The sequence below is a fragment of the Anas acuta genome (assembly GCF_963932015.1).
Source record: "Anas acuta chromosome 4 unlocalized genomic scaffold, bAnaAcu1.1 SUPER_4_unloc_1, whole genome shotgun sequence".
NCBI lineage: Eukaryota > Metazoa > Chordata > Aves > Anseriformes > Anatidae > Anas > Anas acuta.
The window spans coordinates 45,581-72,302 of NW_027075981.1; the positions used below are offsets into that span (position 1 = coordinate 45,581).

General features: G+C 42.3%; 1 protein-coding gene and 1 pseudogene across 42 annotated transcripts in view; one reads left to right on the plus strand and one right to left on the minus strand.

Moving 5' to 3' along the window:
- Positions 1–2,846: 2,846 nt before the first annotated feature.
- The window catches only part of LOC137848776 (cysteine protease ATG4A-like), a 63,800-nt pseudogene continuing 39,924 nt past the window's right edge, over positions 2,847–26,722 (minus strand).
- LOC137848773 (peptidyl-prolyl cis-trans isomerase-like) overlaps positions 11,688–26,722 on the plus strand; it is a 44,386-nt gene continuing 29,351 nt past the window's right edge. For 8 of the 42 annotated variants that reach the window (XM_068668207.1, XM_068668211.1, XM_068668204.1 and 5 more), the window contains exons 1-8: positions 12,757–13,073; positions 17,304–17,371; positions 17,885–17,996; positions 18,971–19,123; positions 20,007–20,064; positions 21,220–21,293; positions 24,212–24,327; positions 25,847–25,909. In XM_068668207.1, the coding sequence (XP_068524308.1) occupies positions 12,999–13,073; positions 17,304–17,371; positions 17,885–17,996; positions 18,971–19,123; positions 20,007–20,064; positions 21,220–21,293; positions 24,212–24,327; positions 25,847–25,909 (719 nt within the window). In that variant the 5' untranslated portion in view covers positions 12,757–12,998. Of the gene's footprint in view, positions 13,074–15,711; positions 16,286–17,303; positions 17,372–17,884; positions 17,997–18,945; positions 19,124–20,006; positions 20,065–21,219; positions 21,294–22,227; positions 22,387–24,207; positions 24,807–25,846; positions 25,971–26,722 lie in introns of those variants that run through there. The other 34 variants (XM_068668223.1, XM_068668219.1, XM_068668225.1 and 31 more) reach the window with 24 other exon arrangements.

The window sequence follows — 26,722 nt, forward strand, 5'->3', positions numbered from 1 at the left end:
ATAGGAAATGATCAGTGGGATGGGAAGTGATGATGGGGATAGGAACTCATTGGGATGGGAAAAATGGGTTTTATTTTTATTGCATTAAATCCACTTTATTGACTGTGTTGTACAGTATGGCGTTGTTTATTACTATAAAATTATGATGATTATTATTTAATCTTATTAATTAAACAATTTTTATACGTTATTATATTATAAATTATGAATATTAATATTTATTATATTGTTTTTATTCCTTTTCTACCCTATTAAACTCTCTTTATCCCAGTGCACTGCTTTGGACTTTAGTTTTCCTTCCGAGTCGTTGTGGATTCACTCCGGATGGGGGGACATTAGCGAACGCCTGTGTGCTTCAGATCCAAGGTCACCTTTGCCCTCAACTCAAGATACATGTTTGCATCTGTTGTCGTGAAACAATGTGAACAACATCAACAAAAAAGTTCCCTACTTGCTAGCAGCATCCCTACGTTTGCTGGGGTCTGCTCTGCGCATTTTGAAGACCGTTCCATGCTATTCAGCCCCTTCAGGAGGAAATGGATGGTTCTAGGAAAATGCGTCTTGTCCTGATGCAAAGCTGTGACTCAGCACCCTGCAGCCCCCGCAACCCCTGGCATTCTACCTGCAGCCCCTCCAACAACTCTGATGTTCCCTGCATTGACTTCAACCACTGCGCTGGGACCTGAGGCCCCTCAAACCCGTGTCACTCACCCTGCAGCCCCTCCAGCCCCTGGCATGTTCCCTGCAGCACCTCGAGCCCCTGGCATGTTCCCTGCAGCCACTCCAAGCCTGGCACAGGCCCTACAGCTGGCTGCGGGGACTATCCAGAAATCTGCTCCAGAAATACAGTGATGGCAAGGAGCCCTCCACTTCATTCTTCCTTTTTTTTCTAGCTGGAAGCATTCAGAGTTGTCAACGGAATTGGTTTGGAGGAGTAGAAAAGACAGAATTGCTGGGTTTCTGCTTTCTCCTACATCCTATCAGACCACAACATGACAGTTGTCTTTCTTTTACATTCTTTTACACCTGGATCTTTCTCAGTTTTATGAGTGTGGGGTATTCCTTCTTTCTCCCTTTACCTTCCTCCCTCCCTTCCTTCCTTCCTTCCTTCCTTCCTTCCTTCCTTCCTTCCTTCCTTCCTTCCTTCCTTCCTTCCTTCCTTCCTTCCTTCCTTCCTTCCTTCCTTCCTTCCTTCCTTCCTTCCTTCCTTCCTTCCTTCCTTCCTTCCTTCCTTCCTTCCCTCCTTCCTTCCCTCCTTCCTTCCCTCCTTCCTTCCTTCCTTCCTTCCTTCCTTCCTTCCTTCCTTCCTTCCTTCCTTCCTTCCTTCCTTCCTTCCTTCCTTCCTTCCTTCCTTCCTTCCTTCACTCCTTTCGTTCTGTCTGTCTGTCTGTCTCTCTTTCTCTGTTTCTGTCCAGCACTGATTTTATGGCTACGTGTGCATATCCACAGTGTACAGTTTTCTCCGTTCTGTTTCTTCCCTGAGTCTTGCCCCTCTTCCCTGCAACTGAACAGCATTGCCTTGATCAAGGAAGTGGCAACATGCGGCTTACACAGTAAACTGCTGAAATTACAGCTATAACCATGGAGCACAGCTGCCGATCAACACAAGACCACCAATCGCTCACATTTCTAAACTGCTCGTCACAATTCTTCCGTATGTAGGCTGTGATGCTGCTCATTTCTTAAGCACCCATCCATTTCTTCTCTTCCCAGACCCTCAAGGTGTCCTGGTCAAACCACCTCCCTTCCTCTTGCCCCATCCGGCTCTCCCACCTTCCTTTTCCCTCAAGGCTCAACTTTTTTTTTTTTTTTTTTCAGCATAGGAGCTCCATAGAAGCTGCTGCTGCCCACCTCCGAGTTGACTAGGGCTGAACTACTGAAAAAGAAAAGAAAATCTATAAATAAGAGTGAGAGATGGTGAATACCTAACCATCTCTTAAAAGCAGGATTTTAAGAGAATAAGTAATTGATAAATGGAGTTAAGATCGGAGGGAAAAAAATCCACTGTTGCAATCAATAGAGTTAAGAAGTTTTTCAAGTACATTAGGAACAAAAATTAGAGTAATGACACAGATCTGATACGGAATGGGTATTGCTTCAGTGAGAAATGATGGAAAAAAACACAACACAACACATGTGTATGTGTTGTTGGGTATTTGTAAAAAAAAAAAGAAACAAAAAAACAGGTTAATGAAAACTGCATGCTCAATTAGATGATTTTTTTGTTGTCATTGGTAGGGAATTGTGTGCTTTACAACACAATATGTTATATATATATATATTATATGTTTTATATATGTTTTAATAAAATAAGGAAATGATATTTTTTTTCTACGTTTGTGGTTTCCAAACTGTAGTTAATAAACATTAAACAAGATGCAATAGGATCTTGTTAACTCTTTTGTTTGAAAAAACAGTGGCCCTGATGGAGAGGTGCAAGTGAGAGGAGACAATATTCAGTATTTCTCTATGTTGTCATTTATTGGTGAAGATGAAAGTCTGCAATTCATGTTCATTACACTAGCATGACAAAATGACCACAAGGGGGACTGTCTGGTAGTGAAAAGGAACTTCAGCATGAATTAAAAATCTTTGCCTTTCTTTATTCTGAACTGTTTTTCTTATGGCTGCTAGAGAGAGATTCTCTGCCTTAGAAATAAAACTGCCCAGGCTGTTCTGATAAACCTGTAGGGTTAAGGCACTTCTACCAAAACAGATTTCAAAAGGCAAGAAGTCAAAAAGCAACAATTCAGTAATCTGTGTATGCTTATATATTAAGTTTTAAGATAACCTGGTTTATATTTAGTTCACACAAATTAACCAAACATAGCAGCATACAACCTAAGAAAAGCTTAAGAAATTTATTAGATGCACAGATAAAGTGCTGTAACAGAGAAACTTGTGTAAATCTATTCTAAAATAAATAAGGTACAGTTAAACCACCTTTGACTCGTTTTAACTCGGAAAGAAATAACCTAAGTTTTAATCATTTGAATTTTAAGGTCAAGGTGAAATATACCATAACTATAACAGTGGTTGTGATCTGTATCAACTATTTGAGTCTCCTGTTCCTCTTGAGGTCTCCCAGAAACAGGAAGGCTATTGCAAAATGTATACATTAGACATAGTTCCTTTTACAGAAACATTTTTGTAATAAAGTCTGGTTGCTCAAATACATGTTAAAATATTTAACAAGGAAACAATTTTCTCCTGATCCAGTCGATCTTTTGAACAAGACAATGTATTTTTCCTATGACGCAGCCCACAGGAGGGAACAGAAGTAAACATCCTCCTTAACTGAAGACTGTTTTGCTTGAAGAACTAAATTATTGCATTATTATATGAGAGCAAGAAATATCCATTTGGGTTATCCCTTTCTCCAAACATGGTGCCCAGAGATACATGTATTTTTGCCTTAATCTCAAAGGCCCGTTTGTCTCCAGGTAAGGTACGTTAAAAAGAGATTCCCTTTAAGCATCTTATCACAAGAGTCTTACTGCCTTTCCATCCGGGGAAGCTTGTGTGTTAAACTGCCCTTGGAGTTTTGGATGCTACTAGATTTCTGTGCTCTGTTATCCATAATTTCAGGCACTTCGGGGCTAACATGGCTGTTTAAGTCAATGCAATAATATTACCAACATATTCAACACTCAGAAGAGTCACCACAGTTTCCTTCACACACTCAGGATTTCAAATTCTTCTTCCAATTCAAATAGCTTGTCAGTAGATTCAATGAGTTCTGTAAAAAAAGATAAAGAAAAAAATGCTTCTAAAGACATGCCTGATTTTGTTCACTTAAAAAAAAAACTTTGAAAGACGCATTCCAGAAAAGTACTTTGTAAGAGTGAAAAAAAAAAATCTGTGCTAGCAATTGTATGGCTTGTTTGGATACATGCCTGCTATATATTGCTTGACACTCACAAAGGATAGTTATTCTACCTGTGATTATTCTTTTATTTGCTAACGAGGAACATAACATTGCACAATTAGGCTTTTAATCGGTGCCATACCTGCTCCTGTGGTTGTCACTTCTGGTTTTGTTGGAGGTATGAAAGGAGGCCAGTGTGGCGGGTGCTTCTGGACCAGCTCAAACATCCGTAGACTCTGCTGCTTTAGAATCTCCTGAGGACAGAATGCTTTCATTATAAAAGCTGGCTCGGGAGACGCTTCAAACACAAAACGTGTCTGCTTAATTGAAAGTGTTTTTTAATTACGCATGTCCATCAGGAAAAAAAAGTCTTTATACAGACATACTGTGAAATCCAAGCACCATGGTCTCTGTAATACATCCCTAGTTCAAACACATCTGGAAGACAGATCTCTTGAACTGTACTACAAATTATCAGTCTTATCAGCTATTTGATATCAGCTTTGATATCTGCAAACCTGTAATTTTGTTTACATGTAGCAAGCACACTAGGAATGTACAATATTTTCTGCTTTTTAAAAGAAAGTTGCTTGCATAGAACTCTCCTCAAGTTTTCTGTTGATCAATAGCACAAAAGACAGATCTATCAGCTCCTCCAGAGGGGAAAAAAAAAAAAAAAAAAAACGCATCAGATTTTGAAGGACAGGTTTTGGTCAGGAAAAAAGGTGTTCCTGAAGCCAAACGCTATTCCTCTTCAAAGAGAAGTTACCTTCTGTCCTGTATTTCAGTTATTTACAAACTGTTTTCCTTAGATGATTTTTTTTTTTTTTAAATAAATGCCTTTAGAGGTTGATGGTACTTTACATTCAGACGTCTGGTGCTTAGCTTAACAGCTGCATGCAGAAACATCCTCAAGTCTGTTTCCTGTGGCAGCCAGCACCTTCTGTTCTCCCTAGATCAGCAGGAGCTAGAGGCCTGCAGCACTTACAGAATCAGATCTTTAAGATAGCAGGGACTAACAGTCATAATTAGAACACGCAATCTATTATGTCAAACAATAAAAAAGGATCAGGAAGCAAATCATTGATACATCACTACAATATGGCAGTTAAACCTTAGTCATTTAGTGAGAATTAGAAGTTAAAAGCAAGTGTCACCCAGTAACACCTTCAAGTGTGCATGTTTACACCCATTTTCCAACTGGCAGGGTTTGTGGCTGGTAAAGTGCTGAACAATTTCCAATTAGCAATTCAGTAGTATTGCCTTACCCTGATGCTTTAATGCATTCTTCTCCATGGCTCATACAATTTGTATACAAAGGAAAATGCAAAGGAAAATTTTACAAAAAAACAAACAATAAAAACCAGACTTTATAAAGAACAAATCGAGATGCTAAGTTCCCACTCTTACCTTTTGTACAAGACTACACCAGTTATCAAAATCACATTCTTCTTTGCAAAAGAAGCCCTTAGGGGAAAAAACAAACACACAGAGTTTTACCTTTGCAGATGGTAGGTATGTGGTACCAGCAGGTAAGGCGGTTTGACCTCTGATACAGTAATGCCCTGTACGATCAGTAGATGTAAGACTCCAAATATGTGGCAGCTCTAGGGAGAGAACCCACGGGGAGAACAAGGCCCTGCAAACCCCTGTCCTGGTTTCAGTTAGAACAGAATTAATTTTCTTCCTAGTAGCTGGTGGAATGCTGTGTTTTGGCTTAGGATGAGAAGAGTGCTGGTAACACCCCGATGCTTTAATTGTTGCAGAGCAGTGCTTATACTAAGCCAAGGACATCTCAGCCTTTTGCTCTGTCCTGCCAACGGGCAGGCTGGGGGTGCAGTAAGAGCTGGGAGGGGACAGACCCAGGACAGGTGACCCAAACTAGCCAAAGGGGTATTCCATACCATCTGACGTCATGCTAAACAATATATAGGGGTGGCTAGCCGGGGGGAGGGGGCCGGACTGCTCGGGGTGAGGCTGGGCATCGGTCAGCGAGTGGTGAGCAATTGCATTGTGCATCACTTGTTTGTACATATTATTATTATTTCCCTATTATCACCATTGTATTATTATTGTTATTATTGTTATTATTATTTTGTTATTATTATTTTCCTGTCTTATTAAACTGTCTTTATCTCAACTCACGGGCTTCACTTTCCATTTCTCTCCCCCGTCCCAGAGAGGGAGGGGGGAGGGTGAGCGAACGGCTGCGTGGTGTTTAGCTGCCGGCCGGGTTAAACCACGACATTACTGCATGGGATCAATCATGCACGAGGAAGAGAGATTCCTTTTGAAGCTCCTGCTTAGAATAACAGTAGGGAGCGCTTCAGAAAGCCCAATGGATGTAGCTGTAGGGGGAAGGAGCTGAGCCTAAAGCCTTCCTGCCTCCAGCAGCGGCAAATCCTGAGCTCAGTTCCCACCAAGGTATCAAAACATGTAGTGAGCCAAGCTGAGTGTGGTCTGGTTGTAAGGTTAGCAATGAATATGGTCAACTGCTGTCCTGCCGGGCGGGCTACCCTCCTGGTGCTGCAACCAGTGGGGACAACACGGTGCCAATTCCACAGAGATGCTGACCAGCGTCAAGGCGCTTGACCTGGTCTGCATGAAGGCAATTTCACATCACGAAAAGCAAAGATTTCCTCCAGTGACTCCCGAGCCAGCTCTCAGGTTCTCCTCTGCACCAGCGCTAAGACTTTTAATCCTCAGCCTGGCAGGTGTTGACAAACTTTGTAATCCTCGTCATTTAAAAAGAAGAGGGGAAAAAAATGCTGTTTCTTCTTATGGAATTAAAGCCAATGTGTAAAGAAATCCCCATTAATAGGGCAAATAATAAAACAGAGGGTTAACTCCGGCAGGGTGTCAGGTGGCTGCTGCTTACAGAAACAAGGTGGATACTTTATTATTATTTTTTTTTTTATAAAGGCGGGAGGAGTTGTGGAGATGTCGGTAGTGCTTAGGTCCAGCAGGAAACTTGTGCATGTCAGTGGGACGCTAGAGACTGAGGAGGGGATGAATTTTTAACGCAGCCTGTCCACAGAGATATCACACCATTTGGGGACAGCCCAGTGGCCTCCATTTGACCAAAGTGCCTGGAACTTGCAGAAAAGCGAGAGGGGCACACCTCCAGCAAGCCGCGGGGCAACCGCCTTACGGCTTACAAAATTAAATAAATCAATCCAAAAGAATAAGTTACAGCTCGTGTCTCAAACTGTGCAGCCTGCGCGTCTTCAGGGCTGCTCCCAGCTACTTTCTGAGGGACCCCTTGCAAACTCAGTTCCTAAAGCCCTGTCAGGGATCCCCAGCGGCCGCCCCGCGCATGCGTCCCAGCCTCGCCCCTCCCCTCCCCGCACTGTGGCAACGGCTCCTGCGCATTCAGCGGGGGCGTGCGCAGTGTGCGCAGTGTGCGTAGCGCGCTGCGTGCGCGGCGTTCCTAGGGCGCGGCCGGTGCCCCGCCTGGAGCTGTTTGTTTGTGCCGCTGCGGCGGCGCGGCGCGGCACGGGAGCGGAGCGGAGCGGAGCGGAGCCCGGCCGGGCTCGGCGCTGCTGCGGTCGCCATGTTGAGGCGCAGCAAGGCCGAGGTGGAGTGCTATGTCGCCTCCGTGCAGGCCTCTGCGGCTTCTCAGAGAGAGGTGAGCGAGGCCTCGCCGCTTCCCTTGGCCGGCGGGGGGGGGAGGCGGAGGGGGTCCCGCTGGGGTCCCGGTGGGGTCCCGGGTGGGGTGGGGGGCTAGGGGGGTGGCCGGCGTCGTGAGGGGAGGGTTGGGGCTGCCCCTGCCCCTGCCCCGCGGCGCCTCACGGACAGGAGGGGTTTTATAGCAGGGCTTTCCTCGGGGCCGGAGCGAGGGAGAGGTACTTTCCTTCACAAACGAAGCACCGCGCCGCCTTCAAGTTTCAGTGTCCTTTCCGTGCGGCGCCGTGGAGGTTTCTGGCCGGCCGCTCGCTGAAGCGACAGCGCCGAGCGAGGGGGGCTGGGGGCGCACAGCTCCGCTCCCTGTCAGCCAGCGGGCCCGGGGGTGACAAACGCCACCCGTGCCCATTTTAGCTGGGAAACGCTCAGCCGCCTGATGCGATTCAGCGGGCCCTAATCCTGAAAGATCCCGGCCTGCCGCTCGGAGTTGCTTTGAAGCGGCGTGAATGTGCCCGAGCTAAGCGTGATCCGGTAGGGACTGCGTGCAGGGGCTGTGCCTTTGGTTGGTGCCTTTCCCAGCAGCAGCAGCAGCAGCAAAGCTGTCCTGTGACTTTGTGGGTTCGACTTGGGCACTGTTTGGGCTAGACAGCGTCAAGTGCATCGCCGCCAGGTGCACAGATACGTTCCCACAGTGTTGATACTCCCCGGTGGCCTCGACACAAAATATTTCCTCTCCTCTTCTTGTGCTCAAGGCCACCGGACGTGTTTAGTTTTGACTTTCGAGCGATGCTTACAGCTGACTGTGTAGCACAGTCCACCGAGGGAATAGTTACTGGTTTCCTTGTTGTGTTGATTTCGGAGGGAAGGGTCTTCCAAGGCTGCAAGCGTTTCTTTTGAGGTTGCTTTTCATCCCTGTCCGCAAGGTGTCAAGCGTGAGTCCGCTCTGGCGTGTCAGTGATACCTGAAAAGACGGACCGAAAACGCGGAGGCCTGTTTTCATTTAAATTCACTTAAAGGTTTACATAGATCACTTGGGGGTGGGGGAGGGGTGGGGAGTAGCAATTTGAGTGTATTTCGAATGCAGACCGTTGATTCATGTTTTGCGTCGTTGGGCCTAACTACCTCCAGTAGTTTGGAGTTCACAGACAAAACCTGCTTTTTGATCCGATGTTGGGAGCTCGGATTTTAAATACATATTTAAAAATAGCTTCTAGTTTGATATGAGAATTTGATATGAAGCCTGTCTGCAAAACCTGCTATGAGAAGCTTCCTCTAGAGCTGAAGAAAAGACTGAAGAAACTAGCTGAAACTTTGGGAAGGAAGTGAAGACTTTTCTGCTCTCCCTGTTCTTTATGGAAATGTTATACATCTTACTCGTGGGGAGGGACTTTGAGGCTGCAATGAGATAATAGATTATGATGCATGCCTTTCAATCAGACTGAGATATTTTGAAATTTTCCATTCTCTGTACATGTACATGTATACTTATTTGTTGATAAATAGACCACACTTATAGACTAAATTAAATATCAGCTCACCTGAAAGGTTTCAGACCCTGATAATGCAGTAGAATTGGTACAAGTGCGCCACTGTGCACAGTAATCTCTGTGGAATTTTAGATGGAGAATATGCTTGTGAATACCGGCAAAGACACACTTTGCAAATGTGTCCAATGTTACGGACACAGAGTGTCATTTATATTAATGAAAGTATTGATGTGCAGATTAAGCATGAATATAAAACTTCAAGTGTCTAGGGCAAGAAACCAAACATACCTCACCTCATGGAAAAACAAAACAAAACAAACATGCCCAGATTTCAGGTCAAATAGTCTCATTAAGGAGCCTGGTTTCAGATGGTTTGAAAAGTATCTTATTTCTAGATACAGTCACTGTACAAATGACCTGCTTCTGATCGTTTGTGCTTACATGATGAATCTGTACATCAGACTTAGCATGAAATATCTGTATGAAGTCTATATTCCTACTGCAGGAAATGAGCATGCTCAGAACTACTTGAATTTTGCTATATTCCATTCAGAGTAACACATTAACTTTTATATATGCTTTTGCATTGTATTTACTTTTTGTGCCTTGTTCTGCTGGACCATACATAACAGTGTTCCATTAAATATATATATATAGTTTTATTTTTATTTCATATTTTTATGCAGAAACTATATACAAGGTATTTTCAAAAGATAACATACTTTGCCTTAATTATTCAGGATGCAAGAGGAATTTTGTTACAAATGTGAACACCTGAGGTTTAAATTTAGCTTCTTTAACGTCTAGAACAGTAATGGAAATGCATATTTCAATTAACTGGCAATATTACTTTTACACTGTGAGTGTAAATATATGTGGTTTGATCCTGCTAGGATCTATTTCTTTAGTCATCCTCAAGAACTGAGTTCACAAGTCATCAGAATTCCTTATAACATACACCTGATTGTTTTATACCATTGACTTCTGTTCATGCACACCTGTTTTATTTTTCCCTTTTCTATTGAAAATGCAGTTGCTCAGGAATTCCTGATGGTACTGTGTTACCAACTACACGTGTTTGTTTTTTCCTTTTTATACTAGTGACTTACACAGATTTTATGTAATTACATCATAGCAAGCAAAATTTCCTTTCCTGTTTATGGAAAACTGGTTGCTTCAAAACATCTTTCCAGTGTCATCAATAAAGGCTATGTTATTAAGACTTGTATCAGCTCTCTTCAATGAGTGTTTGAGATGGATGGAAAAGCAGCAAGGCAGCCTTTCTTCCCTATGCTTCTACCTGTGCCTATGTAAATACTTCCTTACCCTGATTTAAAGGAGACACGCACCTAACCTGTGTATGCACTTTAGTTATTAGGTTTAAGACAGAAACTGCAGTTTGCTTCGTAATGAACAACTTGGTTCTTCTGGCTGTTTTCTGAATCGGCACAGTCAGGAGGTCTTCCTAAAGAAAATACCTTGTCTGAGTTTAAAATGCGTACCTTCCTACCACATCTTTCTCTCTTGTTTTCAATGTAATGCGGCTTTCACCTCAAGCCTATAGTTTAGTGCTAGGTAAGGTCTTTTTGATTGTTATTATTTGTTATTATTGTATGTAGTTATTCAGTGCAGTAACAGTTCAGTGGCTGAATGCAGTCCTTACTGTGTTCATGACGAGAAGCCCTCTTCCCCCCCCAAAAAAAGTTTATATAACTAGCCTGATAACACTGTTGGGATTTCGGACTGTGCCATGGGTTCGGGAGACCGCTCTCAGCAATACTTCCTTTAAATTGTAATTCAGTTCTTCTAGTTTTTTCATGCTCCGCTGACCGTATGCGCAGCCCTACTGTGGGTGGAAACAGCCCCTGACCCCAAGGGGTATGGCCTGCCTTGTGTGGTTATATCCCAGAACGTGGCAGCCTCGTTTGCACCTCCTCCAGGCTCCGCAGTAACCCTGTGGCCCGAACTCCATGGTTTTTGCTGTGTTTCCACGTTCTTGATCATGAAGACTGCGCTATCGTGCAGTAGCACCAAGGTGGTGGTCTCTGTGTCATTAACAGGAGTGTAAGTGTTTCAGACCCCACTACGTAGCACTAAGAGCATCCAAGGGTTCCGGGGTTCAAAGCCTGCTCCGTCACAGAAATATTTCAGAAGGATGGGGCTGCTACAGGCCAGGTAGTCCAAACATTTGCTCAAGGCAGGTCTACCTTCAAAGCTGCCCCAACAGCAAAAGTCATACCCAGCCAAGTTTTGAGTATCTCCAAGGGAGATCTCACAAGCCTCTGTAGGCAATATGTCACAGTGTTCAATCACCCTCCAGGTGTTGGTGGTTTGTTTTTTTTTTCTGTATTCTTATTATTGCAGTCCTGTCTCCAGTGGTGGGTTGCTGAAATTCACACTGCTCCCTCGGGAGTTGTCTTCAGAGTGGACTATCATTGAAATAATACCCATGGAGTTTGTCATCAAGAGCATTATGAAAAGCAGCGCAAAACAGGGAGGGAGCTAGCAATTAGACAATTAACCTGGACAATTGCCGGTCTAGTGTTGAAGCTGACTTTCCTGGCCTGTCAGCATTATAAATATTTCACCTAGCTGGACATGCTTTCTTTAAAGAGGCTGAGTTTATTATTGTTGTTTGAACCGTGACCCCTACTAGGTCTCTCAAAGAAGGCTGTGGGCCTGGGATTTCGGAATGGATGCCTCAGCTTTGCCCCCTTCTTACTGCATGGGATCAATCATGCACGAGGAAGAGAGATTCCTTTTGAAGCTCCTGCTTAGAATAACAGTAGGGAGCGCTTCAGAAAGCCCAATGGATGTAGCTGTAGGGGGAAGGAGCTGAGCCTAAAGCCTTCCTGCCTCCAGCAGCGGCAAATCCTGAGCTCAGTTCCCACCAAGGTATCAAAACATGTAGTGAGCCAAGCTGAGTGTGGTCTGGTTGTAAGGTTAGCAATGAATATGGTCAACTGCTGTCCTGCCGGGCGGGCTACCCTCCTGGTGCTGCAACCAGTGGGGACAACACGGTGCCAATTCCACAGAGATGCTGACCAGCGTCAAGGCACTTGACCTGGTCTGCATGAAGGCAATTTCACATCACGAAAAGCAAAGATTTCCTCCAGTGACTCCCGAGCCAGCTCTCAGGTTCTCCTCTGCACCAGCGCTAAGACTTTTAATCCTCAGCCTGGCAGGTGTTGACAAACTTTGTAATCCTCGTCATTTAAAAAGAAGAGGGGAAAAAAATGCTGTTTCTTCTTATGGAATTAAAGCCAATGTGTAAAGAAATCCCCATTAATAGGGCAAATAATAAAACAGAGGGTTAACTCCGGCAGGGTGTCAGGTGGCTGCTGCTTACAGAAACAAGGTGGATACTTTATTATTATTTTTTTTTTTATAAAGGCGGGAGGAGTTGTGGAGATGTCGGTAGTGCTTAGGTCCAGCAGGAAACTTGTGCATGTCAGTGGGACGCTAGAGACTGAGGAGGGGATGAATTTTTAACGCAGCCTGTCCACAGAGATATCACACCATTTGGGGACAGCCCAGTGGCCTCCATTTGACCAAAGTGCCTGGAACTTGCAGAAAAGCGAGAGGGGCACACCTCCAGCAAGCCGCGGGGCAACCGCCTTACGGCTTACAAAATTAAATAAATCAATCCAAAAGAATAAGTTACAGCTCGTGTCTCAAACTGTGCAGCCTGCGCGTCTTCAGGGCTGCTCCCAGCTACTTTCTGAGGGACCCTTTGCAAACTCAGTTCCTAAAGTCCTGTCAGGGAGCCCCAGCGGCCGCCCCGCGCATGCGTCCCAGCCTCGCCCCTCCCCTCCCCGCACTGTGGCAACGGCTCCTGCGCATTCAGCGGGGGCGTGCGCAGTGTGCGCAGTGTGCGTAGCGCGCTGCGTGCGCGGCGTTCCTAGGGCGCGGCCGGTGCCCCGCCTGGAGCTGTTTGTTTGTGCCGCTGCGGCGGCGCGGCACGGGAGCGGAGCGGAGCGGAGCGGAGCCCGGCCGGGCTCGGCGCTGCTGCGGTCGCCATGTTGAGGCGCAGCAAGGCCGAGGTGGAGTGCTATGTCGCCTCCGTGCAGGCCTCTGCGGCTTCTCAGAGAGAGGTGAGCGAGGCCTCGCCGCTTCCCTTGGCCGGCGGGGGGGGGAGGCGGAGGGGGTCCCGCTGGGGTCCCGGTGGGGTCCCGGGTGGGGTGGGGGGCTAGGGGGGTGGCCGGCGTCGTGAGGGGAGGGTTGGGGCTGCCCCTGCCCCTGCCCCTGCCCCGCGGCGCCTCACGGACAGGAGGGGTTTTATAGCAGGGCTTTCCTCGGGGCCGGAGCGAGGGAGAGGTACTTTCCTTCACAAACGAAGCACCGCGCCGCCTTCAAGTTTCAGTGTCCTTTCCGTGCGGCGCCGTGGAGGTTTCTGGCCGGCCGCTCGCTGAAGCGACAGCGCCGAGCGAGGGGGGCTGGGGGCGCACAGCTCCGCTCCCTGTCAGCCAGCGGGCCCGGGGGTGACAAACGCCACCCGTGCCCATTTTAGCTGGGAAACGCTCAGCCGCCTGATGCGATTCAGCGGGCCCTAATCCTGAAAGATCCCGGCCTGCCGCTCGGAGTTGCTTTGAAGCGGCGTGAATGTGCCCGAGCTAAGCGTGATCCGGTAGGGACTGCGTGCAGGGGCTGTGCCTTTGGTTGGTGCCTTTCCCAGCAGCAGCAGCAGCAGCAAAGCTGTCCTGTGACTTTGTGGGTTCGACTTGGGCACTGTTTGGGCTAGACAGCGTCAAGTGCATCGCCGCCAGGTGCACAGATACGTTCCCACAGTGTTGATACTCCCCGGTGGCCTCGACACAAAATATTTCCTCTCCTCTTCTTGTGCTCAAGGCCACCGGACGCGTTTAGTTTTGACTTTCGAGCGATGCTTACAGCTGACTGTGTAGCACAGTCCACCGAGGGAATAGTTACTGGTTTCCTTGTTGTGTTGATTTCGGAGGGAAGGGTCTTCCAAGGCTGCAAGCGTTTCTTTTGAGGTTGCTTTTCATCCCTGTCCGCAAGGTGTCAAGCGTGAGTCCGCTCTGGCGTGTCAGTGATACCTGAAAAGACGGACCGAAAACGCGGAGGCCTGTTTTCATTTAAATTCACTTAAAGGTTTACATAGATCACTTGGGGGTGGGGGAGGGGTGGGGAGTAGCAATTTGAGTGTATTTCGAATGCAGACCGTTGATTCATGTTTTGCGTCGTTGGGCCTAACTACCTCCAGTAGTTTGGAGTTCACAGACAAAACCTGCTTTTTGATCCGATGTTGGGAGCTCGGATTTTAAATACATATTTAAAAATAGCTTCTACCTTGAAGCTTTTGCTTGTGACTTTGTAGTTCTCTAGCTCTTTCCTTTGACTCATTTCCTCCTGCCCGTGCTTCTCCCATCTTGCCCTCTTGCTTGCTCAGTTTTCTGTTTTGCTTTTTCTCGCTTTCGTTTCCTTGTTTTATTCCTCCTTAAATACCTTTCGTCTTTCATCCCCAGAACAAGTGTGTTCAAGCTATCTCAGACTGATGACATCAGAAATAAATTACTGTATTGATGCATTTTGTATATAAACTGAGAGTAGGTGGGAAGAAAACATTTTACCTATATTGAAACAGTTGTGAGTGATATGTACTAGACCAGGACTAAGTACCATCTTTTTTGTTTACTCTGTCAGATTTTAGGGGTTCTTTTTGCAACATTGTTACATTGGGGGAAAAAAACAGGCTGTACTTTAAATGTAGCAGACTCTCTTCTTCTGCTTCTTCTACACTCTTCAGTAAGAAGTGGTTGTGAAATGTCACAAGTATTAAGGCTTGTTGCTTGCTTCACCAGTAACCTCAATTTCACGTTTGTAGCCTTGGCCAGTTACAGGAAAAACATTGTTTTCCAAATCCCACATCTTTCAAAAACAAAACTTTGGTTATGAGGAGCGGACTGGAGCTGATAACTAGTTATCAAATTCAGTCTCTCAAAAAGTATCCCCATAATTTCTGAAGGCATAGGAGATCGGTATCTGCTCACGTATACCTTCCCTTCGTTCCTAAAAGTCTTCCAAATATTCAGTAGGAGGTATAATGACTTAAAACAGGTAAAATAAACTGAATTCCTTACATGCTACAAGAATGCTTTTGCATAATGCTACATCCCTCAAGGCAGGGCACAATCGTTTCCAAATTCAGAAATGGATAGCAATATACAAATGGCTTGTCACCAGAGTGAAAAACTCTCCAGTCTTGACTGGGTATTAAGTGAATCTGAAGTATGACTCTCCTTGTTCTTTTCTTTAACCTTTCTGCACAAAAGCAGGAAAGTTCTGATCAGTGGTACCATGACTTTTTCTGGGTGGTCAGTTTTGTGCCTGCAGGGACTAAGTGAGAATAGAGATAATCGTGGTTGCCAGTTGTAAGGGCCGAGTGAAGCAGGAAGCAGAAAGTGGGAATGACCCGCTTAGAGTAGTTGCCATGTGGAACAAAGATAAAATGCTGTGTTCAGGATAAACGAGGAACATTCCAGTAATGCTTTGTTACCACGAGCAAATCTGCTGAAGGTGGAAAGCCTTATATCCAAGTAACTATAGTACTTGTGATAACTAAGAATGAGGTTTTACCTGTGTTTTTTGAACAAAAACTCTATTTTGGAAAGAATGTAACTGTGCTATTGGTCGATGTTCTTGAACATCATGATGTTCGTGATGATCTTGTTCTTTGGGACTTGAAAGTAAACGCTGTGCTTTTTTTTTAAGGGAGGTGATGTAACTAACCATGATGGAACAGGTGGACGGTCAATTTATGGAGATGCATTTGAAGAAGAGAGCTTTGAAGTGAAGCACACGGGTCCTGGATTGCTGTCGATGGCAAATAGGGGTCGGGATACGAATAACTCTCAGTTCTTCACAACACTCAAAACAGTAGAAGCCTTGGACTTTAAACACGTGGTGTTTGGTTTTGTGACAGATGGAACGGATGTTGTGAAAAAGCTCGAATCCTTTGGTTCTCCCAACGGGTTAGTAAGTGGAAGAGTTGTCATTACAGACTGTGGGCAAATAGAGAATTCTGGCTTTTGAGTATACAGATGTTCTAGCAGTATAAATCAGTATTTAGATGTTATTGATTAATTATTTCCACTTCCTTAAAAAGGACACTTCTGATGTATAAATGTAAAATTGCAGCTTATGGTTGTTTTTTATGTGTTCTAATTGATTTTTTTTGCATGTTAAATAAGTTCAGACACTGGCATATTTTGGGTGTATTTGTGTTATGACATATTTGTATGGAATGTCAAATTTTACAAATTAAATCTTAGTCTTGTCAAAATAACTATTGTCTTCACTTTGGCTTGCTGAAGAGCAATTTGCATCGCGTTGTGTACTTATTTTGAACATGCTAATTGATGTTGATGGTCAGTAGACTGAAGGCCTTTGAAATGTCATTCTTCCTCTGATGAGCAGTGAGGAAGCTGAGGCAGCTGGGCAGGTGCTGGTCAGGTGGATGCTGTTTTGTGCTGTCTGCAGGCTCTTGGGCACTTGAGTACTTTGAAAGGTAAAGAGCAGTTCTTATGTGCAGTCTGCCACAGGATTTAGTTCATACTTGCTCGGGAGATTACCTTCCAGACCCACGTTGTTTTTGTACATGGTATGTTAAAGTGGCTGGTAACTTTTAGTGACAACCATCTCCTGGAGTGTTATCTGGGAAGCTGTGGTGCAGAGGGGGAACGTGCATGGGTAAGTTCTTTTTAACTTCTCTCTTACAGCTCGGCGCCAGGACTATCAGTATTTTTTTCAGAACAGCCGACTTGCTGTTCATATATGCAGTTAGAGATGACTATAGACATCACATGTTTCTGTCACGCGCTATATCTTCATATCATGCTTTACTTCTGGGGCTAGCGAGAGCAACCCTTCCCTCAGCCTCTCCAGGGAACGCTGCTTACACAAGCATTACCCTGCACGCCCCTAGCGCACAGATTCGACCCGTGCCTGCGTTACACGGAGCTGTAACCCAACAGCGAGCCTCTCCCCTGCTCGTCCCCGTTTCAGCTCCACAGCAGGGGACGAGGCCCCGCCATTGTTCCCGTTAACCCCCTCCGCCCGCCCCGGTCCCTCAGCGCAGCGGCCGCCTCGATTTCACGTTGGTAGCCTTGGCCAGTTACTGGAAAAGCATTGTTTTCCAAATCCCACATCTTTCAGAAACAAAACTTTGGGTATGAGGAGCGGACTGGAGCTGATAACTAGTTATCAAATTCAGTCTCTCAAAAAGTATCAGAAGGGTCTTCCTATGCAATTACTTTGAAAGTGTTGTACATCTAAAATGTGCTTGTTGTGTGTTTTCCGTTCAGAAATCGTTGAAAGGATTCCAGTTCGCTAAGCTGTATTTTGAACTAAAGGAGTATGAACTCGCTAAAAGGTAATACGCGTTGCTGTATTCTTCTATTCTGTTCTCTAAAGTACTTTAGAAAAGCTAAGTGAATATGAAGTAGACTGGAGAAATCAAGATCACTATCATGCTGCTTTACAGTAGCAGTAGATGTGGGTATCAAGTGCTGTTTAAATCTTTATAAAACAGCAACTTAGATAATAAGTTACGTGATATTGAAAAACTTGCTGTTTGAAATGGCTTTTATTCCATTGTATTATGAAGTAATTACAGTTACAGTTTCTTTCTCTCTTTTTTTTTTTTTTTTTTTTTTTTTAGTAAATACCAATACTTGGTGGCAAATAAGTAGCGTCTGTACATGTAAAAATAATGTTGTTCTGTACTTTAAGGTCCAGACCAGGTATCTGGAACCAACCATGACTGCATTTCCTGTATCACATGTTAAATTCCTGCCCTGCTTCCGTGGACACTGGGGGGGGGCGGGGGAGGACAGAGGGACTCGTATTATTGAGGAATATTGATCCTTTTTTTCCTGCTCCATAGGTATGTATCTACATACCTCAGTGTGCAAAAGAGAGATCCGAGAGCACACAGATTTCTTGGACAAATTTATGAAGCTGAGGACAACATAGAAAAAGCTTTTGGATGTTACAGGGTAAGTACTCCACCGACCTCCGATGTCCTGCTTTAATCCATTGTAAAGGGACTTTTAAAATCATTCTGTTCTGGACTTTTCTTAAATGCCTAGAAGAAAACATGTTTGTGGAAAAAGTGTAATATGTATGCTTTCTGTTGCCAAAGGTGTATATGACGTACTGCAGAGGGGATTCTTCGTTTGATGTGTTTTGCTTCATCAGTATTTTTTTTTAAGATGATTCTTTTGTGACCTAGACTGGGTCTTTGTGCTAGCTGCTACTAAATTCTTTCCATATCTTACATTGCCCTTTGGACTAGGGAATTTGACAGCAGTGACAGATTCTTAGCAAGGGCTCAGGTGACAGCAGTAATCTAGTTGCTACTGGAAGACTAGACCTAGGGTGTTTTCTAGTTGTTCGTATTTATTGCTTTTTTGGGGGGTTTTGTTTGGGGGGGTGTGAGATGGGGCAGGGCGAACATAATTGACATTTATTTATATGATTGCCCAATGAAAAATTCACCATCAGAATGCCTTTGTTCAGGTTTTGGGGAGGGAGAGGATGTGCTCAAAAGTTTTGCTGCCAATACATCCCAGCTTGGTAGGGTGTGACTTAATTATATATTTCTTCAAAAATGTCTATATGGAGTTAGACTAAAGGTACGTAAGAGTCCAGCTGCCTGCGTATAGCTGGTGGTGGGGGCAGAGTAGCTGGCTTCTGCGTTTTTTCCCTTTGAAATTCTTTCTTTTCTGAATTTTTGCTCTTTTGAGTTGCAGCAGATGTATCTGGGTGCTGTAGACTAGTGATGCATTTAGCAACTGAGGTCTTTCTTAACTCATTCAAAAAGTATTTACTAATAGATCTGTCTAATTTGAATACCTGTGTCTTTTCAATGACTGTTATAATTTTCTTTCCCATTCTGTGTGGATTGCAAGATCAAGTTACCTTTTTTTTCCTGCCTTTTTTTCCGGTGTGCGTGCATGGGGAAAACTAGCGTTCTGTGGAGTTGAACCCAATGCAGAAAGATCTAGTACTGAAGATAGCGGAGTTACTGTGCAATAATGCCGTCACTGATGAAAGAGCAAAATACTGGGTTGAAAAATCTGCTAAGTTGTTTCCTGGAAGCCCTGCTGTTTACAAGTTGAAGGTAAATGCCAATTTCCAACCTCTGTTCTGTGACGTTCAGAAGCTTCTAGCGTCTGACTGGAGGAGCACTTTTCCCGTGTCATCTTCTGTAAAACTTCCTGACTAAATTATTTTAGAATCTTGAGTATTAAATCTAATGGAATTAATATTCTTTAGATGTAATTCTTCTAGAATTTATTCTATTTTTCTAGATTTCCTATTCTTCTATTTAAAGAAATGTTAATTTCTCTGCCATTTGACACTTCGGTCTAGCTTTCAAGAAAACTGCAACTGCAGGCTTTCGTACACTTGTCAAGGTTTCAGGGTTGACAGTCTTCAAAAATGCAGGAAAATCATGTTAGTAGTCACATCCAAGAAGTTAAGACTAGGTAGGCAGTTCTCTATTTATTGTGTGACTGGCAGGAAGGTATCAGGCCTGAGAACTCAGACTTCCTTGCCCTCTATGCTGCTTGTTTGTTTTCTAAATTTGGATTAAATAGAGCAGAAAGTAAGGAATGCTCTAACTCTCGATTGCTGCGTAAAAGCCTTCAGTCGCACAGTCTGACTTTTGCACAGGTATTAGTTTTGTGTAACACAGCAGCAATGACACTTAGTCTTAAGATGTTTGTTTTAGACAGGCTATTCTGTGGCAGGGTATGCTGCCTTTGAACCAAATGGTTTCACAAGCTGAACATGCCATCCATAAGAGACAAATTCTGATTTTTTTTCCCTATTTTAAATGTTTGAGTGTTTCATTAAGCTTCGTAATAACTGGAAGCTTTTCAGCTTTAATAGTTTAAGTAATGTAGTTTGTGTGGTGGAGGCAAGAGTTGTCTGTTAATGTAGTTGTTGAAAAGGCCCACATGCAAGATGAAATATTAATGTGTTGCCTTCATGTTCAATAGGAGCAGTTGCTGGATTGTAAAGCACCATCGCTAGCGGAACTTCATAAATATGATGTTGGTAAGAGGTGTTACTCTCTGAAACTCAGCATAAACATGACTGTCTGTACCAGAGGTTCTTCTAGAAATACTTCGTATTGCAGTAAGAGACAGATAGCAACACTGAACAGCTAGTATGGCCCTAATCACTCCAAAAGAGGAGTGAATATGTAAGGAGTTTCAATTTATGCTGTAACATGTTGCTGAGAAGCAGTATTGTTATGCTTGGTTCTTAAGAATCTGTCACATACTTCCCTACTTGTATCCTTTCTGTGTTCTCTAGTCTGTTCTGATCCATTTTCATTTGCTGCTGCCTGTTTAGCTCTTTGTGTTTGGACATCGGTAAGCGTCAATGGGAAGGCAGGTCTGTCTTCCTATGTGACCTATGAATATAGGCTCCGAATATGTTTCTAACCACCTAAGAATGAATTCAGCTCTGTAATAATGGCAGTGTCGGACTAATACTGGTTTGGAACAATGGGCAGTAATGTTTGTGTTATCGTCATTTGTGCCAAAGATGTACACTTGGGTCTTCAAGACAGAACAAGGGAGGACCAGGAATGACAAAAAGGAATTTGCATTGGGGCTATATGGGTGCTCACGCTCATTGCTAATGTAGTCGGTTAGGTAGGACTAAATATTCGAGCAAGAGGCGTATCTATTAGTATTTTTAGAGTCGAGTGTGAGGCAGCCTTTATCAAAAATGAAAGTGCTCAGGTTCCCTAAATGGTGGACTGGCTTCTCTTTATTCTAAACTAAATTCTTAACAGAGAAACTGTGACTATTGTACATCAACTCTCATTGTATACAACTAAATTCCTCTTAATTTACTCAGTAGCAATTTGTTAAATTGCAGTTCTGAAGTGTTTCACTCAACGGGAAATAGGAGAGGTCCGGGTCTATTCAGCAGTTAATCACTTTCCTGAAGCCATAACAAAAAGGAAACTTTGGCTACCTCATGTTTCAGTCTGTGCATAGATTGATTCAAACAAGTCATGGAACAAAACTTTGAGCATTTCTCCGTAATTCTTTAGGAGATTACTTTTTCATTTCAATATGTCTTGCTTTATGCTGGTCGCTGTAAACGCTTAAAATACACTTTCGCTGTTTTGGATAAGCAGTCTTTACTTATTTAAGACTATATTTTTAATGTAAAGTGTGTTCTTTTTCTCCACAGATAACACCTTACCATCCCATTTGGGTAAAAGTCAGAGTAATAGCGAACTGGAAGTCGCCCATCAGAATCTCCAGGTAGGAACTGTAATGGCCTCAGACATTTTGTAATGATCAGTAATGTTACAAAGATTCTCACTTTTGACAGAGAATTCAGAAATTACTAACTATATCACTGTCATCATCCACCTCTTCCCCTAAATTAGTTCACTGACTTGGTAATGACATGGGTAGTGGTTAGATCAGATATTTGCTCTGCTGAAGGGAGTTTGAACACAGTGCTATTATTCCAAGAGTTGTGTCTTGTGATGCGGTGTTGGCATGGAGAGAAACACCTGCAAGCACTGCTTTTCCTGACAGCACCTGAAACTATGCTCTTCACTCTGGGCATTCAAGAGCACTTGCCCTCTTGACTTGATCTTCTGTGAAGACCATCCCTTCTGCCTTTACTTTTCTGCTGCTGGTGACTCCCAATAGTTTATCCACCAGCAGGCTTGGGCCACTAACTAAAGAGCTCCCAAACCTGCATTGGTTTTATTCTGTAACAGCTTCTGTGCTTCTGCTAGATTTCCTGCTGGGACTGTCTTTTGCACCATCCAAGATCAAAAGAATTGTGCGTATCTTTTTTCTCACCACTTTCCTAGAGGTGCTTTCCACTAACTGAAGAAACAATACAGCAATCTAGTGTTTAGGGCACTGGACTCTTTTGTCTTACAGATAATAGCATTATCCAAAACTTCTGGAAACAAAATCCTACTTTTAATTGTCTATGCTGTTACTTGAACAGCCATGCAGAGTTGAATTCTGCATTTTGGAAGGCCAAGCAGTCCTGCCGCAAATCCAATTGAATGTAGATGGCCATTAGGATACTTCTAATTAGTCAGCTATTGTGTAACACTATAATTAAAAACAAAACCTAAGCATATCTGCAGAGGAAAGAATTCTAGTTCACTATAAATCGGTAATTTCATGTGTTTCGAAGGCGTTTCAACATTTTTTTTCCTTGGTATAGAGGGAGCGTTCAGCACAGGAGAAATATGCACTGGAACTTGAGAGACGAGAACGTGCTCTAGTTGAGCGAGAAAAATTGCTTCACAGATGTGAAGCAGCTTTCGCTGCAATAAAAGATGCTGATGAAGACGTTTAGGCAGTACTTGGAACTATGAAAAAAGTACAATAACTTACTTAGTGATTCTTATTGCTCCCCATACATTTTAACTTGCTTGTAGTTTTCTTAAGCCATCATATGTTTGCTGGATATAATGCTTATTTCTTTAAAGTGTTTGAAACCCCCAAATGAAAGATTTAGCATAAAAAGTGCCAAACTGTTGTTAGTGAGTTTGGTGTGGTTTCCAGTTCAGAATGGTGCAATGAATTGTGGGATGTGTAGGTACAGATTACTGTTGAAATTTGGGAAAACTAGATTAAAATGAAGCAGTTAACCACTGGGTTAGAGAGGTCAGTAAGACTGGTGCTTCCAGTATTTGCAGGTCTTCGGAACAGACTAGACAAACATTTGGCAGGAATGAAGTGATGCACTTTATTATGATACAGATGGTACCCGATTTGATAATGGAATTGGATGGTTTAGACATCCTGGCACCACCTACAACAGCCCTGTGGTCTGTGAAATTATTGCCAAATCCCTGAAGAACTGTGAAATTATTGTCAAAACCCCAAATATGCAAGCCTTATAAAGCATTGTGTAATGTGGTTTGGAGAAATTGAGAATATTAATTCTTTTTTTTTTCCTCTCAAAACCTTTCACTTATAATTCTGCTGTCCCTGACTGTTTTGAAAGTTTATGGTCAATTTCAAGCCACCTTGCTCCTGTTCCATCCCAAGCAGGGCAAGCTTTTCCTAGGCTTGGTTAACTCTAAAGGTTTGGCCTTTTCAATGGAAGTAATTGAGCACTCCGTTCGGAGCCTATCTGTAGCATTTTCTTTGTTGATGAGATCATTTCTATATTTACCGCTTAAGTCCTTTTTGCAGCATGATAACAGTCTGAGAGTGAGGCTTAAGAAAATGTAGAGGATGGTTGAATTCCTAGTGCAGAAGACAACACTTCTGAACAAAAAGCTATTTTCACATAGAAGATTCTCACGGTTTCTGAGAAATGGAATGTTATTTTCTGAAAACATTTGTTTTATACTCAGCTTCAAAGCCTCAGTGTTGTTTTTTTTTCAGAATCTGCTGGAAAATATTTAAATATATTTCAAATTTCCAGTGAAGGGGAAAAAAGACACATTCCTTGGTTTCTTTTTCAAGGCACGCAGGTTTTTGACTGTTACAAGTAATTGTCGCTTCAATTTTCCTTTGTTGCAGTTTCTTTTGTCCGTTTTTGCTTATATTTTAATGGTATGTACTGGTATTAAATTATATTGTGGACTAATAATAATAACAAATATTAAAAGATTACTATCTTGAGTTTCACAATTATTTTTTTCCAATTCCATGAAATGTAGCACGTATTGGATACATTCCTGGACATTGCAGGACAGGTGTTTAAGTACAGGTGAACTAAAGCGTCTTAACTATCAGCAGTGAATAGTTAGAATATTTGAAAGATTCAAAAAAAGGGAGAATTGGGCATATTTGTGGTTAAAATGGATGCTAAAAGAAAAAAGAGCTAAGTGTAAACAAAAGCTTTGACATTTGTTTTCATTCACAATTCTTTCCCACACCTGACTTAACTGAGGAATGTACAAGAGGATCAATGAGAAGATCTAGGTATTTTCTGGGAAAAAAAAAAAAAAAAAAGATCCATAGGCTGTACACCATGGCTCCCATTTTCTTTATATTTCTTCTTAATATGTGGTGTGGATGTTGCTTTCTTCACTACTGGTGGTATGTGCAGATTGGACCATGAAGAATTACAAATTTGATCTTTGAAAGTTTGTCCTACTTTTTAACACTGAAATGGAACTTAGTTGAGAATTATTTCTAAAAAGACTCTCTTGTTAATCACGTTTTAAAATTTGATATTTCTCTTGCAGCATGAGACAAAAATGAGCCAACTGAGAGAAACCTTGAGAAAAATGACTGATGAAAATAACGAACTGAGGTCATCGCTTAACTCTCTGAGGGAAAATAACGAATTGCTAAAAACCCAGGCAAGATTAATTATTTCCTGTTACTAGCTTTACGAGTTACAGTCAAGTAGTCAAGCAGTACAGTCAAGTTTATAAGTAGCTTTGCAAGTTACAGTCAACAATTTTAAATGTTTGAACAAGTTGTTTGCAAAATTGCTGATTTTGTTTCTTTAAGACAAGAATTGTGTGAATGGTTGTAAATACTTCCTGCTTCGTTTTCTAGTACATGAAATTTAGTCTCTCAGAGCTTTTGCAGTATTAAAGACTTTAGAGTTAGTTATTTTTGAAAGTGTTAATTAAAGGAGTATTTTCTCTGTTCTTAAAGGCACGCTGAGACAGTGGTTCACAAGAATACAAAGTTAAAGTTTTCTTCTCACTTGACTTAAATCTGACCTAAGTGCTGACAAGCAAATTGCTGCCTAAACTCTTTTGACCGTTGCTCCTTCAGTGAATTGCAGTTCTGATGCTCTTGAGTATGATTAAAATCATCTGCTTCCTAGTCTCAGTAAAATCCTTCTTTCTCTTTCTCTTTTGTGCAAACTGAAGTATTCATAGAGGACTTACATGATGGTCAGGATGCTTGTTGTATCCATAGAGTATGCTACTTATATTTAAATGGCGGTTATAGTTTGCCCCATATTGTTTTCTCACAGATCATGCTCAGTAACAGTGTTATTTTCTGAAAACATTTGTTTTATACTCAGCTTCAAAGCCTCAGTGTTGGGTTTTTTTTCAGAATCTGCTGGAAAATATTTAATTCTATTACAAATTTCCAGTGAAGGGGAAAAAAGACACATTCCTTGGTTTCTTTTTCAAGGCACGCAGGTTTTTGACTGTTACAAGTAATTGTCGCTTCAATTTTCCTTTGTTGCAGTTTCTTTTGTCTGTTTTTGCTTATATTTTAATGGTATGTACTGGTATTAAATTATATTGTGGACTAATAATAATAACAAATATTAAAAGATTACTATCTTGAGTTTCACAATTATTTTTTTCCAATTCCATGAAATGTAGCACGTATTGGATACATTGCTGGACATTGCAGGACAGGTGTTTAAGTACAGGTGAACTAAAGCGTCTTAACTATCAGCAGTGAATAGTTAGAATAATTGAAAGATTCAAAAAAGGGAGAATTGGGCATATTTGTGGTTAAAATGGATGCTAAAAGAAAAAAGAGCTAAGTGTAAACAAAAGCTTTGACATTTGTTTTCATTCACAATTCTTTCCCACACCTGACTTAACTGAGGAATGTACAAGAGGATCAATGAGAAGATCTAGGTATTTTCTGGGAAAAAAAAAAAAAAAAAGATCCATAGGCTGTACACCATGGCTCCCATTTTCTTTATATTTCTTCTTAATATGTGGTGTGGATGTTGCTTTCTTCACTACTGGTGGTATGTGCAGATTGGACCATGAAGAATTACAAATTTGATCTTTGAAAGTTTGTCCTGCTTTTTAACACTGAAATGGAACTTAGTTGAGAATTATTTCTAAAAAGACTCTCTTGTTAATCACGTTTTAAAATTTGATATTTCTCTTGCAGCATGAGACAAAAATGAGCCAACTGAGAGAAACCTTGAGAAAAATGACTGATGAAAATAACGAACTGAGGTCATCGCTTAACTCTCTGAGGGAAAATATCGAATTCCTAAAAACCCAGGCAAGATTAATTATTTCCTGTTACTGGCTTTTGAGTTACAGTCAAGTAGTCAAGCAGTACAGTCAAGTTTATAAGTAGCTTTGCAAGTTACAGTCAACAATTTTAAATGTTTGAACAAGTTGTTTGCAAAATTGCTGATTTTGTTTCTTTAAGACAAGAATTGTGTGAATGGTTGTAAATACTTTCTGCTTCGTTTTCTAGTACATGAAATTTAGTCTCTCAGAGCTTTTGCAGTATTAAAGACTTTAGAGTTAGTTATTTTTGAAAGTGTTAATTAAAGGAGTATTTTCTCTGTTCTTAAAGGCACGCTGAGACAGTGGTTCACAAGAATACAAAGTTAAAGTTTTCTTCTCACTTGACTTAAATCTGACCTAAGTGCTGACAAGCAAATTGCTGCCTAAACTCTTTTGACCGTTGCTCCTTCAGTGAATTGCAGTTCTGATGCTCTTGAGTATGATTAAAATCATCTGCTTCCTAGTCTCAGTAAAATCCTTCTTTCTCTTTCTCTTTTGTGCAAACTGAAGTATTCATAGAGGACTTACATGATGATCAGGATGCTTGTTGTATCCATAGAGTATGCTACTTATATTTAAATGGCGGTTATAGTTTGCCCCATATTGTTTTCTCACAGATCATGCTTAGTAACAGTGTTATTTTCTGAAAACATTTGTTTTATACTCAGCTTCAAAGCCTCAGTGTTGGGTTTTTTTTCAGAATCTGCTGGAAAATATTTAATTCTATTACAAATTTCCAGT